Raw genomic sequence first — 22,248 nt, 5'->3', positions numbered from 1 at the left:
TGATATAACGGGATTGTACAGTGTGTTTTTTTTTGTTGAAGTTTTCAGAGGCTTTTTTTTTTTTTTCAGTGCTTTTTCCCTTGGGGGAAGGGGTGCTTGGAGGCTCAGAAAGTCATTTCATGGGGCCTCATGGCAGTAAACAAAAATTGTAAACAAGAGTTACAAAAATTTAAATTAAATTTCATTAAAATAACTAATAAGATTAGTTATTTTAACTCATATGCTAGTTAAAACTGCAAACAGGCTGGAAGCTGGGAAGTAAATTTGTTTTTATTGAGCTATAATCAACATACACTATTACATTAGCTTCAGATATATAATATAATGATTCTAATATTTATATATATTGAGAAACAATCCCCACAATAAGTTTGCTTAACATCTGCCCCCATATGCAGTTGATAATTCTTTTTCTTGTGATGGGAGCTTTTAAGATTTTTCTCTTAGCAACTTCCAAATATGCAGCACAGTGTTAATAACTATAGTCATCATGCTGTAGGTTACATCCCTGTGACGTAGGTATTTTATGACTGGAAGCTTGTATCTTTCGACTCCCTTCACCCATTTTGCCTGCTCCCACCCCCGCCTCTGGTAACCACCAGTCTGTCCTCTGTGGGGAATGTACTTGCTGTTGCTTTGTGATGTTCTAATATCCAAAAAGAATATGAGCTCTTGGAACATTATAGGTCCTTGGTAATTAAGCCTATTGATGCTCCCTAAATGCCTTGTCCAGACTCACCCTGTAGAATGGATATTTATGTAGAAGTTGGTTTACTTGATCCCCGTTCACTTGATTTCCAGAGTCGTTCATCTCTTCAGCTAAGATCTACTCACCCTTGCCATCAGCTCTAGGAGGCCTGTCCATGGAGGTGAGATAATCTCCCAGGGGACACCCTCAAGGTCTGTTTAACAGATGGGTGTTCTGTTGGCCTTCCACTTGTGGTAGAAGCTTGTTCTGATCATCTAGGCTTCAGGCCAGAGGACAGTTGGTGAAGTCAGGCATCGAGTGCTAGAAATGTTGGATAATTACAACAGTGCAATTATCCACTCCTCCCCACCCCCCCCCCATTTGATATGTCTTAAACAGTGATGAGAATGGAAAGGAAGAATTATTCTCAATGGAAGACCTCATCTCACGGTTCCGTGCCAATATTATTACCAACGGAACAAGGGCTTTTGAAGAAGAGAAGTGGGATGAGATTTCAATTGGTTCCTTGCATTTCCAGGTGAGCTGGGGGAAGTTCGGTTCCTTCCTCAAGGGTTGCGAATGGAAACTGACCTCTATTTGAGGCCAGGAGGGTGGTAGGCGGGAAGCCCTCCCTGGCTTTGACTCTGCCCCACCAAACTTCAGCAGGTGAGTTTGTGACATCGCATTCTGGGGCTCCCTCTGGAAGGACCCAGGGCTTATTCCCCACGAGGGTGGCAGTGGTCCCTTCCATGGGGCAGAGAAAATATGTAGTGTACTGGTGATCGCGGGCTCAGTGCCTCCTCACCATATCACTGTGTTTAGGCTTAAACTCTGTTTTCTTAGAATGCTTGTGTCTGTGAGAACTTTATCCTCTTGGAACCTGTTGGACTTTCCTGCCGTCAGGGGCTTGTGGCGGAAGATCCAGACACCTGATGTTCCCTTACTGCCCACGGCCACTCCACCTTCTTCCCTCACTCTGCCTTCTGGCCTTGCCAGCCCTTGTGGAGGAGCTCATTGTCAGAGACAAAGCCATGGCCTGCCCTCTCTACCCAGCCTCTGAGCTCCCCAAATCATGTGGGATGGGAGGAAGTCTTAGACTAAAACCTGCATTCTTCCTTGGAGCCAATGAGAGCCCCTGAAACCTGAGTCCTCTGACTTCTCCGGTGTCTGGGAGTTCACCAGCCCTCCCCCACCTGCCACAGGGCCCTTCTCTCCATTTCCTGAATGTGCCATGCTTCCTGTCTCAGTGCCTTTGCTCCTGCTGTCCCTCCTGCCCGGCACGTTCTTCCTGCAGCCACTTAGGGCCTCCACTCAGATGTCACCTCCTTGGGAAGGTTCAACTCTGCGTGGCACCTCTGTATGCCTTCAGAGCACACAAGGTGGGGTGGCCCAAGTATGTTTTGTTTCCTGCTGTCCCTCTAAAGCCCAGAACAGTCCTGGTCTCAGGACTCAACATGCTCAGGAGCTGTTGAGAGAACGAGTAGCCAGGAAAGATAAGGAAGAGCTAGGGACGGAAGAATGGGTCATCTTCAGGGAATGTGCTTTGTTCTTAGTGGGGAGGTGAAAGTATTGTGATAGGAGTGTTATTATTTGATGGTATAAGTGGCTGTCACTTGTGTCCCGGCTCTGCATTTGGAAGGAACAAATTGGAAGGAAGGCTCTGCATTTGGAAGGAACAGCACTGTAATACCCAGAAAAGCAGGAAACAAGCACCAAAATCTTTACTGAAGAACGTCAGAGGTCTGAGGTTTTAGAGGGCAGTTGAATTGCGTGGCACAAAAAAGTCCTAAAGAATTTCTTTTATCCATTTAACTCCCCAAAGTTCCTCTTATCCTGGCAGCCACTCCCCCTTGAAGAAAGCAATCTCTTCTCTGTCTGACATTCACTCCCATAGACCTGTCTCTGGCACCAACCTCCCCGCTCCCGCCCCCCTCATCCCTGCCTCCCGACCTCCTCTTCTCCTTCTGATTTCCCATTGCTGTGTCCCTGCTGTGTCTTTAAAACACTTGCTCTCGTATCCTGCCTGATACCAGACCGGCATTAATCTATGGTGTTTGAGAAATGGAGAGAAGGAGGGAGAAATAAAGGAAGAAAAGAAGAAAGCTAGAACTTGAACTAGCTTCCTTTCACGGTCACAGTGAGTCCTGAAAACAAGAACACCTGTGCCTCTTCAGGTACTCGGGGACAGAAATACAGGAAAGAGTCTTTTTTTTTTTTTTTTTGTAGGCCTCAAATCTTTATTTTTTCTCTCCCTCCTCCTCTCTCTCCTCACCTCTGTGCGCATGCCCCACGTCTGTGAATCTTGCGTGTGAGCACCGTTTCATCGCTTTCCCTCCTGTTTGTTAACTGTGTCCATCATTCCAGAGTGTGCATACCGTTCCTGAATGAAGCAGCAGACTAGAAGGATTACAAAATTTACATAACGAGGACTGACAATTCTGAGCCTTTGATTAGAAAATCTGAGGTGTTTCTTGCTTACTCTCTTAGCCAGGGACCAATCTGTTTGCCTTTTGGCATTTTAGTAGTAATTTTAGATATTCACGTCTTTCTCCTTATCCTGGGTGACCTTACAATAAATGGAATGTTACTAATAAGTATGACAAGATTGTAGGTATGAGTAGGGTGACCCCACATCCCTCCTAATCCTCAATTCTCCCCAATAAAGGAGATAATACTACAGACTAAGAATTTTATGTTTCTACCTCCTTTATTTCTCTTGGCTATTTGTGTTCTTACATTTTTTTTTTAAATTAACATAGAATGTATTATTTGCATCACGGATACAGGTCTGTGAATCATCAGGCTTACACACTTCACAGGGCTCACCATAGCATATACCATCTCCAAAGTCTGTCACCCAGCCACCCTATTCCCGCCCCCACCCCCAAGCAACCCTCAGTTTGTTTCATGAGATCAAGAGTCTTTTATGGTTTGTCTCCCTCCCCAGTCCCATCTTGTTTCATTTTTTTCCCTCCCTTCTCGCTATAGCCCCCAACCCTGCCTCTCAAGTTTATAGGAAAGAGTCTTAAAGAAACTTTCTTAAAGAAACTTTCCTGAGATGCTTTTCTTTTTTTTTTTTAGGTCACTGCTTTTAATAAACATTAATAAAAGTAAAAATATGCCAGCCCTTTGACCCAATAACTTTCACTGGCAGAAGTCTATTCCATAAAATACTGTCATACAAGTGTGCAGAGCAGTATTACAATCTTGCTTATTGTAGTGCTTTTATAAATATGGAAAGCTGGAGGACATCCTGTGTATCTACAAAAGGGAGATTGGTTAAATAAGTTGTGCTATATTTATACAATGTAGTTTTGTGTAGGCACTAAAAAGTAGCAACTGTAGTTAGTACTGTGTCTTCTAAAAACTAACTGCTTAAAAGACGTTTGCAGATGCTAGTACTGAAGCGGAGGCTGTTGGCAATGCAAAAGATTTAGCACATCTCCTTTGGAAAGTAATTTTTCCCTGGGGATCATCAAGTCATTAAAACTTTGATACCTGTTGCCTTTATCTTTAGGGTAAATTGAGAATCTCATTTAAAGAGACTGACGCTAAAAAAATGTTAAATGGCAAAGAAGTTTGTGTGGATTAAGACCTTTATCACAGTATCAGTGACAAGAGCAAAGAATTAGAAACTGTTTACATGGCTTCATAGCATAATGGGGAACATCAGTCCCCAGGAATGCCAGGCATCATGGCAAAGCCCAAGAATGGGGTCGTCTCTGAGTACAGACATAGGAGGGCGTCTAATATGTATTGTGAAGTCATGCCAACAGGGAGGGCATGGGGTGGCCTCTAAGAGCCCAGGGAGTGTCCTGCTGTAAGCCAGAGTCAAACTTACAGCCTTGCTAGCAGCTGCTTGCCTCTGGGGACAGAGAGGGAGGCCACTGCTGAGTGCTTTCTTTTCTAATTCTTTTTTTAAAGATTTTATTTATTTATTTGAAAGAGAGTGAGAAAGCACACGCAGCAGGGAGCAGCAGGCAGAGGGAGAGGAAGAAGCGGGCTCCCCATCAGGCAGGGAGTCCCCTGCTGGGCTCAGTTCTGCTACCCCAGACCCCAGGATCATGACCTGAGCTGAAGGCAGATGTTTCACCAACTGAACCACCCAGGAGCTCCTCTTTTAATTCTTAAAACTTCTGTATCATTTGAGTTATTTTTCAAAGAATATGTATCCTTGTAAACAACTTTAAAAAAAAGATTTTATTTATTTATCTGACAGATAGAGATCACAAGTAGTCAGAGAAGCAGGCCAGAGAGAGAGGAGGAAGCAGGCTCCCTGCTGAGCCGAGAGCCTGATGTCAGGCTCGATCCCAGGACCCTGGGATCATGACCTAAGCCGAAGGCAGAGGCTTTAACACACTGAGCCACCCAGGTACCCCACTGTAAACAATTTTTAAAAAAATCCCAATGGATAAAAGAGCACTAGAAAAAAAGCTTAAAAATGACAATGGTTTAAGAAAATTGATTTCTTTGTCTTGGTGTTATAAAGAAATACCTGGAAAATATCTTTCCTTCTGCCAGTTTGAGAAACTGTTTTAAGAGAGAGTCTTTTTTACCAAAGTGACAGGATTTTTACTTGAAGTGTTGTCTGTTGGATGGGGCCCCCAGGTCCAGGGCTGGTGGGACATCCCTTCTGTGGGACATCTCTTCTCCTCCTCCTCCTTCTTTCTTCTTCCTCTTGTTGTTATTGTTCTTCTTCTTCTTCATTATCATATAATGTATTATTAGCCCCAGGAGTACAGGTCTGTGAATCATCAGGCTTACACACTTCATAACACACCATAGCACGTACCCTCCCCAGTGTCCATTACCCAGCCACCCTATTCCCCACCCCACTCCCTCGCAACCCTCTGTTTTGTGAGATTAAGAGTCTCATGGTTTGTCTCCCTCCTGACCCCATCTTGTTTCATTTTTTTCCTTCCCCACCCCCATAACCCCCCTTCTGCCTTTCAAATTCCTCATATCAGAGAGCTCATATGATAATTGAAAGACAATTATCTCTGAATAACTTATTTCACTCAGTGTAATACCCTCTAGTTCCATCCACGTCTTTGCAAATGGCAAGATTTCATTTCTTTTGATGCCTGCATACTATTCCATTGTGTGTGTGTGTGTGTGTGTGTGTGTGTGTATACACACATACATATACACATATACCATATCTTCTTTATCCCTTCATCTGTTGATGAACATCTATGTTATTTCCATAGTTGTTTGGCTATCGTGCACATTGCTGCTATAAACATTGGGGTGCATGTGCCCCTTCAGATCACTACATTTGTATCTTTAGGGTAAATACCCAGTAGTGCAATTGCTGGGTTGTAGGGTAGCTCTATTTTCAACTTTTTGAGTAACCTCCATGCTGTTTTCCAGAGTGGCTGTACCAGCCTGCATTCCTACCAACAGTGTAGCAGGATTCCTTTTCCACATCAGCAATGACTGTTGTTTCCTGACTGGTTAATTTTAGCCATTCTGACTGGTGTGAGGTGGTATCTCATTGTGGTTTGATTTGTATTTCCCAGATGCCAACTGATATTGAACACCTTTTCATGAGTCTGTTGGCCATCTGGATGTCTTCTTTGCAGAAATGTCTGTTCATGTCTTTTGTCCATTTCTTGAATGGATTCTTTGTTCTTTGGGTGTTGAGTTTGAGAAGTTTTTCATATATTTTGGATACTAGCCCTTTATCTGATATGTCATTTGCAAATATCTTCTCCCATTCTGTCAGTTGTCTTTTGGTTTTGTTGACTGTTTCCTTTGCTATGCAAATACCTTTGATCTTGATGAAGTCCCAATAGCTCATTTTTGCCCTTGCTTCCCTTGCCCTTGGCGATGTTTCCAGGAAGAAGTTGCTGTGGCTGAGGTTGAAGAGGTTGCTGCCTGTGTTCTCCTCAAGGGTTTTGATGGATTCCTGTCTCACATTGAGGTCTTTCATCCATTTTGAGTCTATTTTTGTGTGTGGTGTAAGGAAATGGTCCAGTTTCATTTTTTTTGCATGTGGCTGTCCAATTTTCCCAACACCGTTTGTTGAAGAGACTGTCTTTTTTCCATTGGACATTCTTTCCTGCTTTGTCGAAGATTAGTTGACCATAGAGTTGAGGGTCTATTTCTGGGCTTTCTATTCTGTTCCATTGATCTATGTGTCTGCTTTTGTGCCAGTACCATACTGTCTTGATGATTATAGCTTTGTGATAGAGCTTGAAGTTGAAGTCTGGAATTGTGATGCCACCAACTTTGGCTTTCTTTTTCAATATTCCTCTGGCTATTCAGGGTCTTTTCTGGTTCCATATAAATTTTTGGATTATTTATTTGATTTCTTTGAAAAAAATGGGTGGGATTTTGATAGGGATTGCATTAAATGTGTAGATTGCTTTAGGTAGCATAGACATTTTTACAATATTTGTTCTTCCAATCCATGAGCGTGGAACATTTTTCCATTTTTTTGTGTCTTCCTAAATTTTTTCCTTTACACTTTTTTGAGTACAGATTCTTGGCCTCTTTGGTTTATTCCTAGGTATCTTATGGTTTGGGGTGCAATTGTAAATAGGATTGACTCCTTAATTTCTCTTTCTTCTGTCTTGTTGTTGGTATATATAAATGCAACTGATTTATGTGTATTGATTTTATATCCTGCCACTTCACTGAATTCCTGTATGAGTTCTAGCAGTTTTGGAATCAAGTCTTTTAGGTTTTTCACATAAAGTATCATATCATCTGCAAAGAGTGAGAGTTTGACTTCTTTTTTGCCAATTTGGATGCTTTTAATTTCTTTTTGTTGTCTGATTGTTGAGGCTAGGACTTCTAGTACTATGTTGAATAGCAGTGGTGATAGTGGATATCCCTGCCATATTCCTGATCTTAGTGGAAAAGCTCTCAGTTTTTTTCCCATTGAGAATGATACTCACTGTGGGTTTTTCATAGATGGCTTTGATGATATTGAGGTATGTACCCTCTATCCCTACACTTTGAAGAGTTTTGATCAAGAAAGGATGCTGTACTCTGTCAAATGCTTTTTCAGCATCTTTTGAGGGTATTATATAGTTCTTGTTCTTTCCTTTATTGATGCATTGTATCACATTGATTGACTTGTGGATATTGAACCAGCCTTGCAGCCCAGGAATAAATCCCACTTGGTAGTGATGAAAAATCCTTTTAATGTGTGTTGGATCCTATTGGCTAGTATTTTGGTGAGAATTTTTGCATCTGTGTTCATCAGGGATATTGGTCTGTAATTTTCCTTTTTGATGGGGTCTTTGTCTGGTTTGGGGATCAAGATAATGCTGGCCTCATAAAATGAGTTTGGCAGTTTTCTTCCATTTCTATTTTTTGGAACAGTTTCAGATGAATAGTTGTTAATCTTTAACTGTCTGGTGGAATTCCCCTGGGAAGCCAATAGCCCTGGACTCTTGTTTGTTGGGAATTTCTGATGACTGCTTCAATCTCATTACTGGTTATGGGTCTGTTCAGGTTTTCTGTTTCTTCCTGGTTCAGTTATGGTGGTTTACATGTCTCTAGGAATGCATCTATTTCTTCCAGATTGTCAAATTTGCTGGTGTATATTTTCTCATAGTATGTTCTTATAATTGTTTGTATTTCTTTGGTGTTGGTTGTGATCTCTCCTCATGATTTTATTAATTTGGGTCCTTTCTCTTTTCTTTTTGATAAGTCTAGCCAGGAGTTTGTCAATCTTATTAATTCTTTCAGAGAACCACCTCCTAGTTTTGTTGATCTGTTATACCATTCTTTTGGTTTCTATTTCACTGATTTCTGCTCTGATCTTTATTATTTATCTTCTGTTGCTGGGTTTAGGCTTTCTTTGCTGTTCTTTCTCCAGCTCCTTTAGGTATAGGGTTAGGTTGTGTACTTGAGACCTTTCTTGTTTCTTGAAAAAGGCTTGTACTGCTGTATACTTTCCTCTCGGGACCACATTTGCTGGGGACATCTCTGAGGGTCATGGCTCAGCAGCTTCAGAGGGGTATAATATCCTAGGCAGAGAAAATAGAATGTTCTGTTCTTGATCCTGGTGGGTTTAGTCTTCTGATCTTATGGAAGTCTTATTCCATCTGAGGGATTCTTATGTATAATCATGAGAGCTTCCACGTTTGAGCATGACTAAGTGCCAGGTCTGGGCTTTGCATCCTAGAATTAGTATCTGGAATTCTCACTGAGTCAAGCTAAGGGGTTGGATGATGAAATGAGGCTTTGAGAGGTGGTATGTCTGCCCGGGATCAGGGCCAGTGCTGGGCAGAGCCCCATACAACACCCCCTCACTGCTTATGGAGGCCTGCACATCCTGACTTTGGTACCACAGTGAGGTTATGTTTCCCCTGGCTTGGTGCCCACCAGCCAGAAGGAGAGCAATCGGAACAGGCCAAGACACATCCACATTTAGTTGTTTCTGATTTCAGTGCATACTTTGTGTTTGCCCATGAGTGAGCAGAGATCTGAAGGAGAAAATCAAGTGCCTTTGCCTGTTTTATATGTGCAAAAAAAGAAGCATTTTGTTACTGCCAAGTGCATACTTTCTTTTTTTGTGTTAACATTTATGGGAGATTTTCTCGTTGTGGAGCAATTCGTGCTCATGACAGACTAATAGACATTCTACTATATGGTATGACCCCTGTTAAGACACATATATATACATATATATGCATATATACATGAATACACATGTGATTTTGTTTCCTACTTATCTCAGTTATAGACATAAATACTTCCCCTTTTATTTCAAGCCCTTTCTAGATTAATTTTAATACCTGCATGATACATACATGGAGTGTGGCCATTCTTCTCTACTGTTTGATGTTTAAGATACTCCCAGATTTCCCCTACTACACATAATGTGAGAACGATCCTTGTACATGAAGCTTTGTTTGTACTTGTGATTCATTTCTTTTCTTTTCTAAAGATTTATTTATTTGAGAGAAAGTGCTTGTACAAGCAGGAGGGGCAGAGGAGAAGGAGACAGTCTTGAGCAGACTTGGAGCTGAGCATAGAGGCCACATGTGGGGCTCGATCTCATAATCTTGAGATCGTGACCTGAGCCAAAACCAAGAGTCACCCAGATGCCCCAGCTGTGGTTCTTTTCTTCTGTGAAATTCCTGGTAGTGAAATTTCTGGGTCAGAGGGTCATGGACACAGTAAGGTTCTTACTGGTGACTCTGTGCTGGGGCTGTGGATATTTATTTTCTCCTAGTTTACTCTACAATCAGTTAGTTTTTTTTCTTCCTGGGAGAATCCAGGAAGAAACCAGAGATAATCATCCAAGATCTGCAACCACTCTTTTCTTTCTCTACAAAGCCCTGAAGCAGCAGGTTTTCAGCTGATGAGCAAACACGGATGATTCCCCAGGACCCTGTGAGGAGGTGCCCTGTTCTGGCTCCTTGCAGTCAGAGTATGATAAGCCCCCTGTGTGAGTGGAGCTGGATTCTGCCTCTTGCACTCAGCTTCTTCCCTGCCCAGTGGAAATGTCTGGTCACTTTCATGGAAATGTTGTCTTTTCCCTTCTCACCTTCCAGGTTTCAGGGCCTTGTCACAGATGCCAGATGATTTGCATCGACCAGCAAACAGGGCAGCGAAACCAAAATGTTTTCCAAAAACTTTCTGAGAGTCGCGAAAGAAAGGTAAGCATAATTGCAAGTTATGACCTCTGTTTTAAGATCCTGGCTTGTTATCCACACCAGAATTGTAGTTCTGAGTAGTAGTGCTGAGTACGTTTTAGAAGTGGGAAGACCTGGGGTGCCTGGGTGGCTCAATGGGTTAAAGCCTCTGTCTTCGGCTCGGGTCATGATCCCAGAGTCCTGGGATCCAGCCCCGCATCGGGCTCTCTGCTTGGCAGGGAGCATGCTTCCTCCTCCCTCTCTCTCTCTAACTGCCTTTCTACCCACTTATGATCTCTATCTGTCAAATAAATAAATAAAATCTTAAAAAAAAAATAAGTGGGAAGACTTTCTATGGCTGATGGGTTACCATTAAGATTCTGACCTCTTCCATGGCGCCATCTTGTTTTTCCTTTCCCTCCATTTCCTTACCTTTTTGAGTCTTATAATGTGTATTTTTGGTACTCTCAAATTTCAGTGAAGAGATATGGGGTATAAATAAGAAATGAGTAAATAAGCAAAGTAATTTTATTGTCTTGATCATTATTTTCTTCACCACAGATGTCTCATGAGCATAGAATGCCCTCTAGTGAGTAGAGTAGCTGCACAGACAAATTCAGTAAATTTCACTCTCAGAAGCCCTGTAAGATGTCTTCTTGAGGTTTCCTATGACCCAATGTTGTTTTCATGGATGCCAGGTGATAGAAACTGAACTACTAACGGACTGATTGTTTAGGAAGAGCTATGTCTAGGCTAGTTCGTTCTTTCTTTCTTTCTTTCTTTCTTTCTTTCTTTCTTTCTTTCTTTCTTTCTTTCTTTCTTTCTTTTTTTTTGTTGTTGTTTTTTTGCCAAGAATTCTAGGAAGCCAGGTAAGCAGTCAGGCTGCATGGAGCCTTTCTTGAACATGAACTGAAATAATGTAACTATTACTCTCTCTCCAGTAATAAATTAGAAGGTTAACTCACAGTAAAATGTTCTGTCTTGTTTCCTGTGTTTGTTTTATAGAATGTTTGTTTCATAGTATGTAACTTTGTTGCTTTCATAGTATATAACTCCCTATGGATGCAGGATAGATATGGTCTGCACTCGAGTATTTTACCAAGTGTCTGTCCGCTCAGTGGAAGCAGACTATGTCACCTGGGGGCGTGGGGACCTTGAGGCTGCACCATGCAAAGTGCCTGGGGAGGGGATGGGTGGGCCCAAATACTTTGGGGCATGGAAGGAAATAGTACTTCTTAGAATCACTGTAATTCTCATGTGTACACATCTTTTTTTTTTTTTTAGGTAATTTTTGGAATAATTTTAGATTTACAGATAAAGTACAAAGAGATTACAGAGAGTTCATGTGTACCCTTCATCTATCTGAATGTGCACAAATCTTTAGGAATTAATTTGGCCTCAGCCCCTAGCCTGATGCCTAGAATGCGGGGGGGCATCCAGCTGATGTTATCACAGCAATGGCTGGGTCTGGGAGCACATTACATGCTCCAAAGGGTTCTTATGGCTCACTTGCATTGGTGGCAAATGTGGAGTAGATTCACACAACTCTGTATTTTGGACCTTCCATCTTTATTCTAGAGAGTTTGGAGAGTGTAACCTACACCACATTTAAAAAAAATCACATCAAAGAAAATGCTGGATTTTGCTATTATTTTCATAAAATAGTTTTTACATCAGGGAACAGAGCAGAAATTGGCCTGATAGAGGTCAGAAGCAGAGAGTGGGTTGCAGGCCCTCCTACTGGAAGCTCTGGGTATATAGGAAGGAGGAAAAAAAGGATGGGTCCAGCCATTAACAGGTGTGGGGTAACTGTCGGGAAAGGATAATATGTATATATGTATGTATTTGTTCAATTTTAAGAAAGAGAGAGCATGTGTACAGATGCATGCAAGCAGGAGTATGTGTGTGGTGAGAGGGGCAGAAGGAGAGGGAGAGAGAGAATCCCAGGCAGAGTCCACACTCACTGTGGAGCCCCACACAGGACTTGATCTCACCATCATGACCTGAACTGAAATCAAGAGTTGGGCATTTAACTGAGCCACCCATGGACCCTGGGAAAGGAGATTTTATTTTATTATTATTTTAAAAGATTTTATTTATTTATTTGATGCAGGGAAAGAGCACACAAGCAGGGGAAGTGGGAAAGGGAGAAGCATGCTCCCCACTGAGCAGGGAGCCCCATGTGGGGCCTGATCCAAGGACCTGGGGATCATGACCTGAGCCAAAGGCAGACACTTAACTGACTGAGCCACCCAGGAGCCCTGGGAAAGGACATTTTAAATGAGAATCTTTGGTGTTCGAAATTGGGGTTCCTGTTTCTCATTATATTTTAGGACATGTCTTTAAAGATTTGACTTGATTTTAATTGAGCATTATTAGTTAAAAAAATTTTCAACTGCTAAAATAATCTAGCTTATTGCTGCTGTCTTGTTCACAGGTGAACTTTGGAGTGTACCTGATGCATATGTCTCTAGACTTGTCTTCCCCACGTTTCCTGTCTGTAGGATCTCAGGTGCTCCCTGTGTTGAAAGAAAATGCAAAGCACCATGATTTACCTGCTTCTGACTAACATCAAGATGTTGCCTCCTAAAACGTGTTTTCGGCATAAATTAAAATTTCTCTTTTACAACTCTGACCACTTTTATTCAGATTGGCACATGGCTCAGTAGACCGCTATCTTTTGAACAAGGAGAATTCTCTTGGGGATAGAGGGAGCTCTTGTCGGCTTCCTCTAGCTCCTGCTCTCCCTGTGTGCCCTGCCAGGCTCAGGAGGCCCGTTCTGAGGCCTCTGTGCTCTGTGAAGCGAACACAGCCCCAGAGCTTCCCCTATGTGTTTGAAGTAGGATAACTCTAATTTGATGAGTTTTTTTTTTTTTTAAAGATTTTTATTTATTTCTTTATTTGAGAGAGAAAGAGAGAGAGAGACACACACACACAGAGAATGAGCAGGGCGGGGGCAAAGGGAGGAGAACCAGTCTCCCGCTGAGTAGGGACCTGGCATAGGGGTCTATCCATGACCCTGGGATCATGACCTGAGTAGCAGACACTTAATTAAGTGAGCTATCCAGGCACCTCCCACCCCAAGTATTTTATTCTTTATGATGCTATTGGAAGTAGAATTGTTTTCCTTACTTCTTTTTCAGATGGTTTATTTTTAGTGTATCCTAATGCAACTGATTTTTGTATGTTAACTTTGTATTCTGCAACTTTACTAAATGTACTTATTCTAACAGATTTTTAATGGCATCTTTAGGGTTTTCTGTATATAAGATTATGTCCTCTCTAAACAGGGATACTTTTACTTCTGCCTTTCCAATTTATATCTTGCCAGAGCCAATTGCTCTGGCAAGGCCCACTAAGCCTGTTGAATGGACATGGCAAGAGTGAGTGTTCTTACTTTCTAAGAACTTTCAGTTTTTCACCTGTGGTTTTAGCTGTGGGCCTTTACCATGTTGAGATATGCTCCTTCTATTCCTAGTTTGTTGAGAGTTTTTATCATGAAAGGGTGTTACATTTTGTTAAATGCTTTTAATGCATCTATTTAGATAATATGATTTTTAGCCTTTATTCTGTTAATATATTGCATTAATAGATTTTTATACATTGAAATAGTGCTTGCACTCAGGGGATAAATCCCACTTGGTCATGGGGCATGATCCTTTTAATGTGCTAATGGATTCATTTTGCCAGTATTTTGTTGAGGTGTTTTGCATCTTTATTCATTAGGGATATTGTCCTATAGCTTTCTTGTGGTGTCTTTGTCTTGGGTCAAAGTAATGCTGGCATCTATAAGTTTGGAAGTGCCCCCTCTTCTTCATTTTTGGGGTGCAGTTTGCAAAGGATTGGCTTTAATTCTTCTTTGAAATGTTTGGTAGGATTTACCAGTGAAGCCGTCTGGTCCTGGGCTTTTCTCTGTTGCAAGACATGCTGCTTTGATGGTGGCCCAAGCGTTAGGGGCACATCTGGTGTGTGGGGGCTGGCCTAGGGCAGGATGGGGTGGGGCAGAAGGGATTGCTCTGCAAAGCTGGTCAGAACGGAGCCATGTCCTCTGTGTGACAGAAAGCGACCATGTCCACTCCCACTCACTTTTCTTTTTGGCCTTTGGGGCCTTTGGCAAGGGAAAGAGATGAAAAGACTATTTTATGACATGCCCCAAACTTCCAGCGGCAGGGAGAGAAGTTAAGCACTGCAAGGCTGGCTCTGGTGAGTGCCTTTTGCTCTCTAGAGTGACCCTGCCCTGACCAGAAGCAGCCATGGGGACCAAGGGTACTCCATTTTTCTCAGCTTTTGATTATGCAGGAAGGAGGTGGGGAGCAGCCAGGGAGAGCAGATGCGGCGGGGATCAAGACACACAGGGACCCACCGCTAGACCTGAATGCTAGTGGGCGCCTGAGTGCTCTGAGCAAGGTGCCTGCTGGGGCCCCTGGGAGGGGATAAAACCTTCACCAGGCAGGTGGAGGTCGGAGCACCCCTGACCCCACAACATATTTGAGAAAGGTCAAGGATCTTCTAGCTGCAGGGAGAGTTCGGGGCACAAGGGAGGCAGGAAGAAAGCTGGCATACCCTTTCTAGCCTGTCTTTTTCCAATTCACCTGTTTTGTGCCAACAGAATTAACTTCTATGTATCTCACCGGGCAAACCCCCGAATTAGTCATAGCAAATCTTATTCTATATGAGCAAGCTATTGAACAGATCTAAGTCTCATCAAAAAAGTGAGGAAAAGCACAAAACTTACTTCAGAGATTTAAGAATTAAAGGAAACGTTCATGTTTAGCACAATGCCGCAAAATAATTACGCCAAGTAAGCCACGTCTACCATCTAGTGGCTACATTCAGTAATGGCAGATTTTATTAAAGAAGGATGAAAGCTAGTTCAGGTCGGGTGGGCAAGTCCCAAAGGATGGCAAATGTTAGCGCGTTTTTCTCTGCCCGACTTCCTTAGGGAAGCTCCAGAAAACTTTTCATTATTGATGTTGGAATCCTTTAAAAGTTAGTTCCTTAATCATTTCTTGGGCAGGTTAATTAAAAAAAAAAGATTTTATTTGGGGCACCTGGGTGACTCAGTTGGTTGTGTCTGCCTTTGGCTCAGGTCATGATCGCAGGGTCCTGGGATCGAGTCCCGCATTGGGCTCTGCGGAAAGTCTGCTTCTCCCTCCCCCTCTGCCTATCACTCCCCTTGCTTCTGCTCTCTCAATCTCTGTCAAATAAATAAATAAATAAAAATCTTTTTTAAAAAGATTGTATGTATTATTTATTTATTCATTAGACAGAGATCACAAGTAGGCAAAGAGGCAGGCAGAGCGAGAGGAGGAAGCAGGCTCCCCTCTGAGCAGAGAGCAGGCTCCCCGCTGAGCAGATTGATGCAGGGCTCAATCCCAGGACTCTGGGATCATGACCTGAGCCGAAGGCAGAGGCTTTAACCCACTGAGCCACCCAGGCACCCCAAGATTTTATTTATTTGTATATTTTAGAGAGCACACATGGTGGGGGGAGTAGGGGCACAGAGTAGGAGAGAATCTCAAGCAGACCCTGCACTGAGCATAGAGCCCTATGGGGGTCAAATCCCAGGACCCTGAGATCATGGCCTGAGCCAAAACCAAGAGTTGAAGGCTTAACAGCTGAGCCACCCAGGCATCTGGGTCAGGTGCATTTTCTGCTGGCATGGCATCAACCATTCTTTTGGAGTCTCCTATTTTCTCGGGACTTTTTAAAAAACTAAGCTGCTTTGAATTGGCTGTTTTGTCAAGTGGATCTCTTCTGTCTTTTTCTTTGTCTCTCTCTACCTACCTACCTGTCTGGCTGTCTCCCTCTCTCAAGTTTTAATATATAGAAACTGTACTCAACAGCAGGTCTAGGTTTTGTGTGCGTGAGGCTTGCACACCTTAAAAATCATCCTTAAGAAAAGAATGCCAAATAAACATCAGGTACAAAAAGGGATGTAAACTCTCATGTGATGGGAAAGGGCTTTGAAGGGCGTCTGTGCAAGTGAGAGGCTTTAGCGCTGTGACTTTGCAAGTGATCCTCCTTTGCTCGGTTTGCCTGCTGCTCTCCTTGCCCCGTGCAACTGAGCGCCACTCAGACTCTCAAGGGCTACATTGTTCCTGCTTTTTGCAGTTTACAGAATAAGCCACGTTTTATTCACTTTCTAAAATAAACAGCCACGTGAAGACCTGTCCTGGTTTTTTCTCCCCAACCTGTTGCTGGAAACGAATTGTGTCGTTATCACTCTGAGACAGTGACTTGCCTGGGACCCTGCCTACTCCGGTTCAGGCCAGGACCTGAGATTTCCTTCCCACATGGGTGTCTGAGCTCACTGTTGCCAGGAGTTTATTGTTAGGGACTGAATGTTTTTGTGTCCCCCAAATACACGTGTTCTCCCCCAATGTGATGGCATTAGGACGGGAGGCCTTTCGGAGGCATGAGAAAAGAGCCCTCACGAATAGGACTAGTGCCCTTATAAAAGAGACCTCAAAGAGCTTCCTCCCCACTGCTGCCATGTGAGGACACAGCGAGAAGATGGCCTTCTGTGAACCAGGGAGGGAGATCTCACCAGACACCAAACCTGCCAGCACCTTGATCTTTGACTTCTAGTCTCCACAAGTATAAGAAATAAATTTCTGTTGTTTATTTGCCACCCGGTCTGGGATATTTTGCTATAGCTGCCTGAATGGATTAAGACACATGCATAGTAATCAGGGAGTATTACTGTCATAGGGACAAGGAAATATCATATCCTGTTTATCCACAGTCTGGTAAAATACATGTTTTTGTTTTTTTGTCGCTTTTTGAAGCTAACTAGGTAACTAGTTAAGACATTTTAAGCAGGAAAGATGCAGTCAGCTTATGGAGAAGAATTGGGAATTGGACACTTAGGACTGATCTACCCCTCCATGATTGCTTTCCAGCAGGTGAAGTCAATGCACACCTTTTGTATTCTGTGTTTTAGTCTAAACATTTGGCATACTTCACAATGGACTTCATAATGTTAAGTGGGTGCATAGTTGCATTTATGTATTATAAGTGATTAAAATATACCCCTACTGAAAGACGTTTCTGGTTTTTAATTTTATAAGTAAGATTGGAATATACTCTGCTTTTAAACATAGCTATTCATGTATTTACTTATTCTCTTATTTTTCCTTCTGCTAGATTATTCTTGAGGAACCTGAGTCGGATTCCAGGACAATAGCTATGAAGATATTGCTGGGTATAGTCATAACAGTTTCCAATAGAAATGTACCAGTTTATAACTGTAGAATTTCAATAACATGCTGGCCCAGCCCTTGCAGGTTCCCTAGTCTTGGGCTCCCAGGTGCATCAGTGAAAAATATACTCTCTTTCCTCCCTGGCGTAGCCCCTTGTGCTTATGACTACTTGTTAGTTCCAAGGAAGAGCAGGCATAGTCTGAAGAAAATGAGCCAGAGTGGCTTCAGGATTTAGAGAAAGTAGCAGTGTGTCCAGCATGGGAAGTGGGGAGACTAAGGGAAACTTTGCAGAGTGAACAAGTGACCCCATCCCTTCCCCCACTCACCCCAGAAAGTGAACCGAGGAGGCAGAAAGATGCAGGTCCAATGTCAACATACGTAGGGCCTTGGGCAAAGTTCAAATGGGGTCCATATGCCTTGTGCTTACATATTTAAAATTCATAAGTCAATAAAAATTTTAAGTAAGATGTGTTTGGCCAACTTTAACAAATACATTTTTATAACAAGCGAGAAGGACAGATATGAATTTAGTATTCTGACCCCTTGGCACTCTGCACAAGAATAGGATGATGTAAGGAGAGCTGGCCCAGCCCCTGGTTGCGAGCCATGAACCCTTTTTCTTCTCAACCCTGAGCCATGAACCCCAGATGTGTGGACACATGATCCCATAGAGCTAAATTCTGCCTGTGCTCCACTCCAAACAGCCACTCCTTAACCTTATCTCAGGCCTTGGGGTGCCTCTCAGGGAAAAGCACACATAAGCCTTGGAAATATGTTCAGTGTCATTTGGGCAGGGGATTCTGTGATCCCAGGTCCCTGGAGAAGAATCTAGAGAGAGAGGAGCCAGGTGGGCAGGGCTCTTGGTACTATGGATTCCTTGCCTTTTAGGGAGTGGTGGGTAGAGTGAGGCCCTCTTAGCTTGGAGGCTAAGGCAGGGGCCCTTTTTGCTCAGGGTTAAGGGAAGTACTGGTAAGAACTTTTCTGGATAAAGTTAACTACCCCAGAGAAGACCCAAAGGTATTCAAGGAAAAATCCATTTGCCTACCAGCTTGGTCTACAGTGAAGCCCACCAGGCAAGTAGCTCTTCTATACCTAGACAGATTTTAATATGAATGAACAACTGAGGATCACAAGAATTTGAGAATGACTTCTGCATAAAAGAAAAAGACTGAAAGTAAGAGGAAATAAAAAAAAAAACCTCAAAGAAATATAAACAGTGCAATGAAATCAAAACTTTAAAGAAAATGTAATGAATAATATCAGGGAAATCCTGGAGATAAGAATAAGATACGTCTAAAAAGGAAAATTAGAGAACAAGAAAGATTTCCCCAAAATTGAAAACCTGAATGCTGGAATTAAAAATTCAGTAAAAGAGAAGGCATATATAGTTGAAGAAATCCTCAAAAATGTGGAACAAAATAGTCAAAGAGATTAACAGATTGGAAAAGTTGAGAAAATTAGAGGATCCATTTGGTGGTCCAACATTCCAACAATAGGAGTTCCAGAAAGAGCAAATGGGAAAAAGCTGTGGAGAGAAGGGGATCAAAAACATGAAACAAGGGGCACCTGGGTGACTCAGTGGGTTAAGCCGCTGCCTTTGGCTCAGGTCATGATCTCAGGGTCCTGGGATCGAGATTCGAGCTTCTCATTGGGCTCTCTGCTCAGCAGGGAGCCTGATTCCTCCTCTCTCTGCCTGCCTCTCTGCCTACTTGTGATCTCTGTCTGTCAAATAAATAAATAAATAAAATCTTAAAAAAAAAAAACATGAAACAAGAACATTACCACAAAACAAAGAACAGCATTTCTAGGTGGAAAATACTAAGGGAGTGTCAATATAACGGATGAAAAATAACTCATACTGGGGTGCTTCATTATGAAATTTCAGTATTTTAGGAATAGAGAGAAGGTTCCAAATTTTCCAGAGAGTGGGGAAAGAAAAGGTTACATATACAAAATTGATCATTTTTTCAATGGCAACAATGAAGCAATGCCTCAAAACTCTGAGTGAAAATAATTTTTAACCTGGAATTATATATCACGTGCGTTAGATTGTTGCAAAGTTGTCCACAACACTTACTTATATGTTGGTGTTCATGAGTGACACAGCATAAACTCTGAGTCTAAGGCTCAAGAGACCCTGTGGTTTTTGCTCTTGAACTCTTAGAATGCTTTGCTAACACAGCCTGTGGGAAGAGGCCAGGTCTACCTTACTGGAGGAGAAGCCACATGGAGGAGACATGAACCATTTCACCTGAAGTCCCCTAGACCAACCAGCTGACAGCCAATACATATTACCAGGTTCAGACAGAGGCTATCTTAGACCAACCAGCCCCAGTCAAGCTTCCAGATGAGTGCGACTGTGTGAGTGACCCCAGCTGAACCCAGCCCAAATTGCAATCGAGAACAAATGAAACAGTTATTGTTTTAAGCTACTACTTTTTGGGGTGGTTTGTTATGAAACAAAGACTCAATAAAAGAGAAATCAGTACCAAGGAATGAAGTGCTACCATCATGAAACTCCAAAATGTGTGGTACTGGTTTTGGAACTGGGCTGGGGCAGAGGCTGGAAAGGTGGTGAGGGAATTGCTATTCCAGTAGGCATGCAGATGAGGCAAAGCTAGCTTCTCAGATACCACACCTCTGATCCAGAGACCTGTGACCTAAACATACAAGTTTTCTGTCCCTTAAACACCTAATCTACAATGGTGAGACTGGGATGGAATAGACACTTTCATTCAAAAAGAAAGGGACTGTGAGACACACAGCAGTTACTGGCTGATGGCAATTCTGAACTCCAGGCAGGACCATGCTGCCTGTTGTTCCTGCTCTGGGGAGTAGGGTCCAGTTCTGTTGCCTGTCATGGTTCCCAAGTTCACTGTTCTCCAGGGTTTTTAGCTCCACCTTCTGATAGATCCTTACTTTCCCAAACAAAATGAAACAAAACAAAACCTCAACAAACAAACAAAAAAGACTCCATGTTTTTGCTTCACAGCTTTATTAACCTGTTTCTTATCTACTGCAGGTTGGAATTTCAGATATTTCTTCTTATTTTGAAGAATTTTAGTTCCCTTTTAGTCCAAATTTGCTGTGATTTCATCAACACAACTATCTTAAAAACTTTATGGATTTTCTATGAATCTTATTAGGATTTACTCCATGCTCCAAACACAGTATCCATAATTCTTTCTCATTCGGATCTGTTAGGCTATGGAGTAACAGCCTTAGGATTCTTAGAAACCCCTTTGCTTAAATGAGAATATCTAATAGGCACTGCCTTAAATCTTCCTGAAATCTTATTAAAGGGTCTTACAGCCACATTTTAAAATTGATCTTTACCAAAGTCAATTGCAAGCTGGACAGGCTGGGGATGAAAGATTATTTTATTTTACAACCCAGCAAGACTTAGGCCTTCTATATTTCTGCTAAATTCTGCTTGCAAACAGAATATTATTATATGCAGTTAGAAGCACCTAACAGACACTCTCGATACTGTCTAGAGCTCCCCCAGCTAAGTGGCTAGTTCATTAGATACATTTTCATTTCCCAAACTACTGTAGGCAGTTGGGTAGTCATTTTGCCAACCGTTTCACTGCTACCTAACATAGTTAACCATATTATCAGTCTTCAGTTGTAGTTTTCTTACCACTTTTCTGAGGCTAGACCTGGTTTCTTTACATGGTAGTCTCAGGTCAACATTCTAAGAGGGTGAGAGCAGAAGCGGTAAAACTTCTTGATCTCTCATTTCAGAGGTAACACAAAGCCACTTTCAACATATCCTATGTGTCAGAGAAAGTCACAAAGCCATCTCCATTCAAGCGGTGGGGAAATAGTCCCACCTTTTATGGAAGAAGAAGAAAAGTCAGGTTGCAATATAGTGGGACTAAAAGGAGTGGGAAGAATTACCGTGGCCATTCTTGCCAACAAAACAACCACATTGGACAAGTGTGAGGATAGAGAATGCAAATACCTCCAGACATAAAAGTGATCAAAAACTTTTCTTTTCAGGAAAATACTAGGGTATGTATTGACAAAAATGAGAGTATAAGTCAAGAAAGAATAAGACAAGTGATGGAACCAGGGGCTCCCACACAAGAGAGAAGACAAGGAACTCTCCAGGAAGATAGGGTTGAGAGAGCCACATTCCAAATGGGAGCAGGAGCATCAAGGACACCCAGGGGAGTATCTCTGAAAAGGATATCTTAAGAGAAAACAGAACTGAGAAATTATTTGACAGTATTGAAAGAGACATTTTCAGGGCTGTTGCAGGATATGGGAAGACTTAAACAGCTGTTCAGGGAAAAAAACAAAGCAAGTAAAAAAATTGAAGCAAATATTAACTTCAGAAAAACAGAAAGTTGTACAAGGAATGTCATGTAAACAAGTGCACTACTTGGCACAAAAGGGAACAATATTGATATAATCATCATTTAAAAAATCATTGAATAAGAATTTAATTAAAATTGTGAGAAAACTGTTTTGGGAAGATGAGAAAAGAGAATGGTCTGTAATGAAGCAAGAATTTCATTTAGTGTGAAAGAAAACCGATGTATTATCTAAAACTCATAGTTCAAAATGTCTCTGTGTACTTACATGGTTTAGAAATGGGTGCCTCTAAAAAAAAGTTGCCTCTAAGAAGTGGGGTGAAATGGGAATGGTGGGATGAGAACGGGGGCTGTAAAGTAGGAGTTGATTTTTGTTGTTATAACTTCTTATTACTCTTGACCTTTTAAATGAAAAGAAAGCATTATATTACTAT

The 22,248-nt window shown here is 42.1% G+C and overlaps 1 protein-coding gene across 3 annotated transcripts in view; it reads left to right on the top strand.

Annotated features, from left to right (window-relative positions):
• MOCOS (molybdenum cofactor sulfurase) overlaps positions 1 to 12,916 on the top strand; it is a 56,977-nt gene extending 44,061 nt beyond the window's left edge. For 2 of the 3 annotated variants that reach the window (XM_082699503.1, XM_082699505.1), the window contains exons 13-15: positions 1,088 to 1,226; positions 10,207 to 10,311; positions 12,725 to 12,916. In XM_082699503.1, the coding sequence (XP_082555629.1) occupies positions 1,088 to 1,226; positions 10,207 to 10,311; positions 12,725 to 12,856 (376 nt within the window). In that variant the 3' untranslated portion in view covers positions 12,857 to 12,916. Of the gene's footprint in view, positions 1 to 1,087; positions 1,329 to 10,206; positions 10,312 to 12,724 lie in introns of those variants that run through there. The other variant, XM_082699504.1, reaches the window with a different exon arrangement.
• The last annotated feature ends 9,332 nt before the right edge of the window (positions 12,917 to 22,248 follow it).

Source organism: Mustela nivalis, assembly GCF_964662115.1.
Source record: "Mustela nivalis genome assembly, chromosome: 14".
Classification (NCBI taxonomy): domain Eukaryota; kingdom Metazoa; phylum Chordata; class Mammalia; order Carnivora; family Mustelidae; genus Mustela; species Mustela nivalis.
The sequence above is the reverse complement of the archived record's forward strand: the minus strand, read 5'-3'. Positions and strand labels throughout refer to the sequence as shown.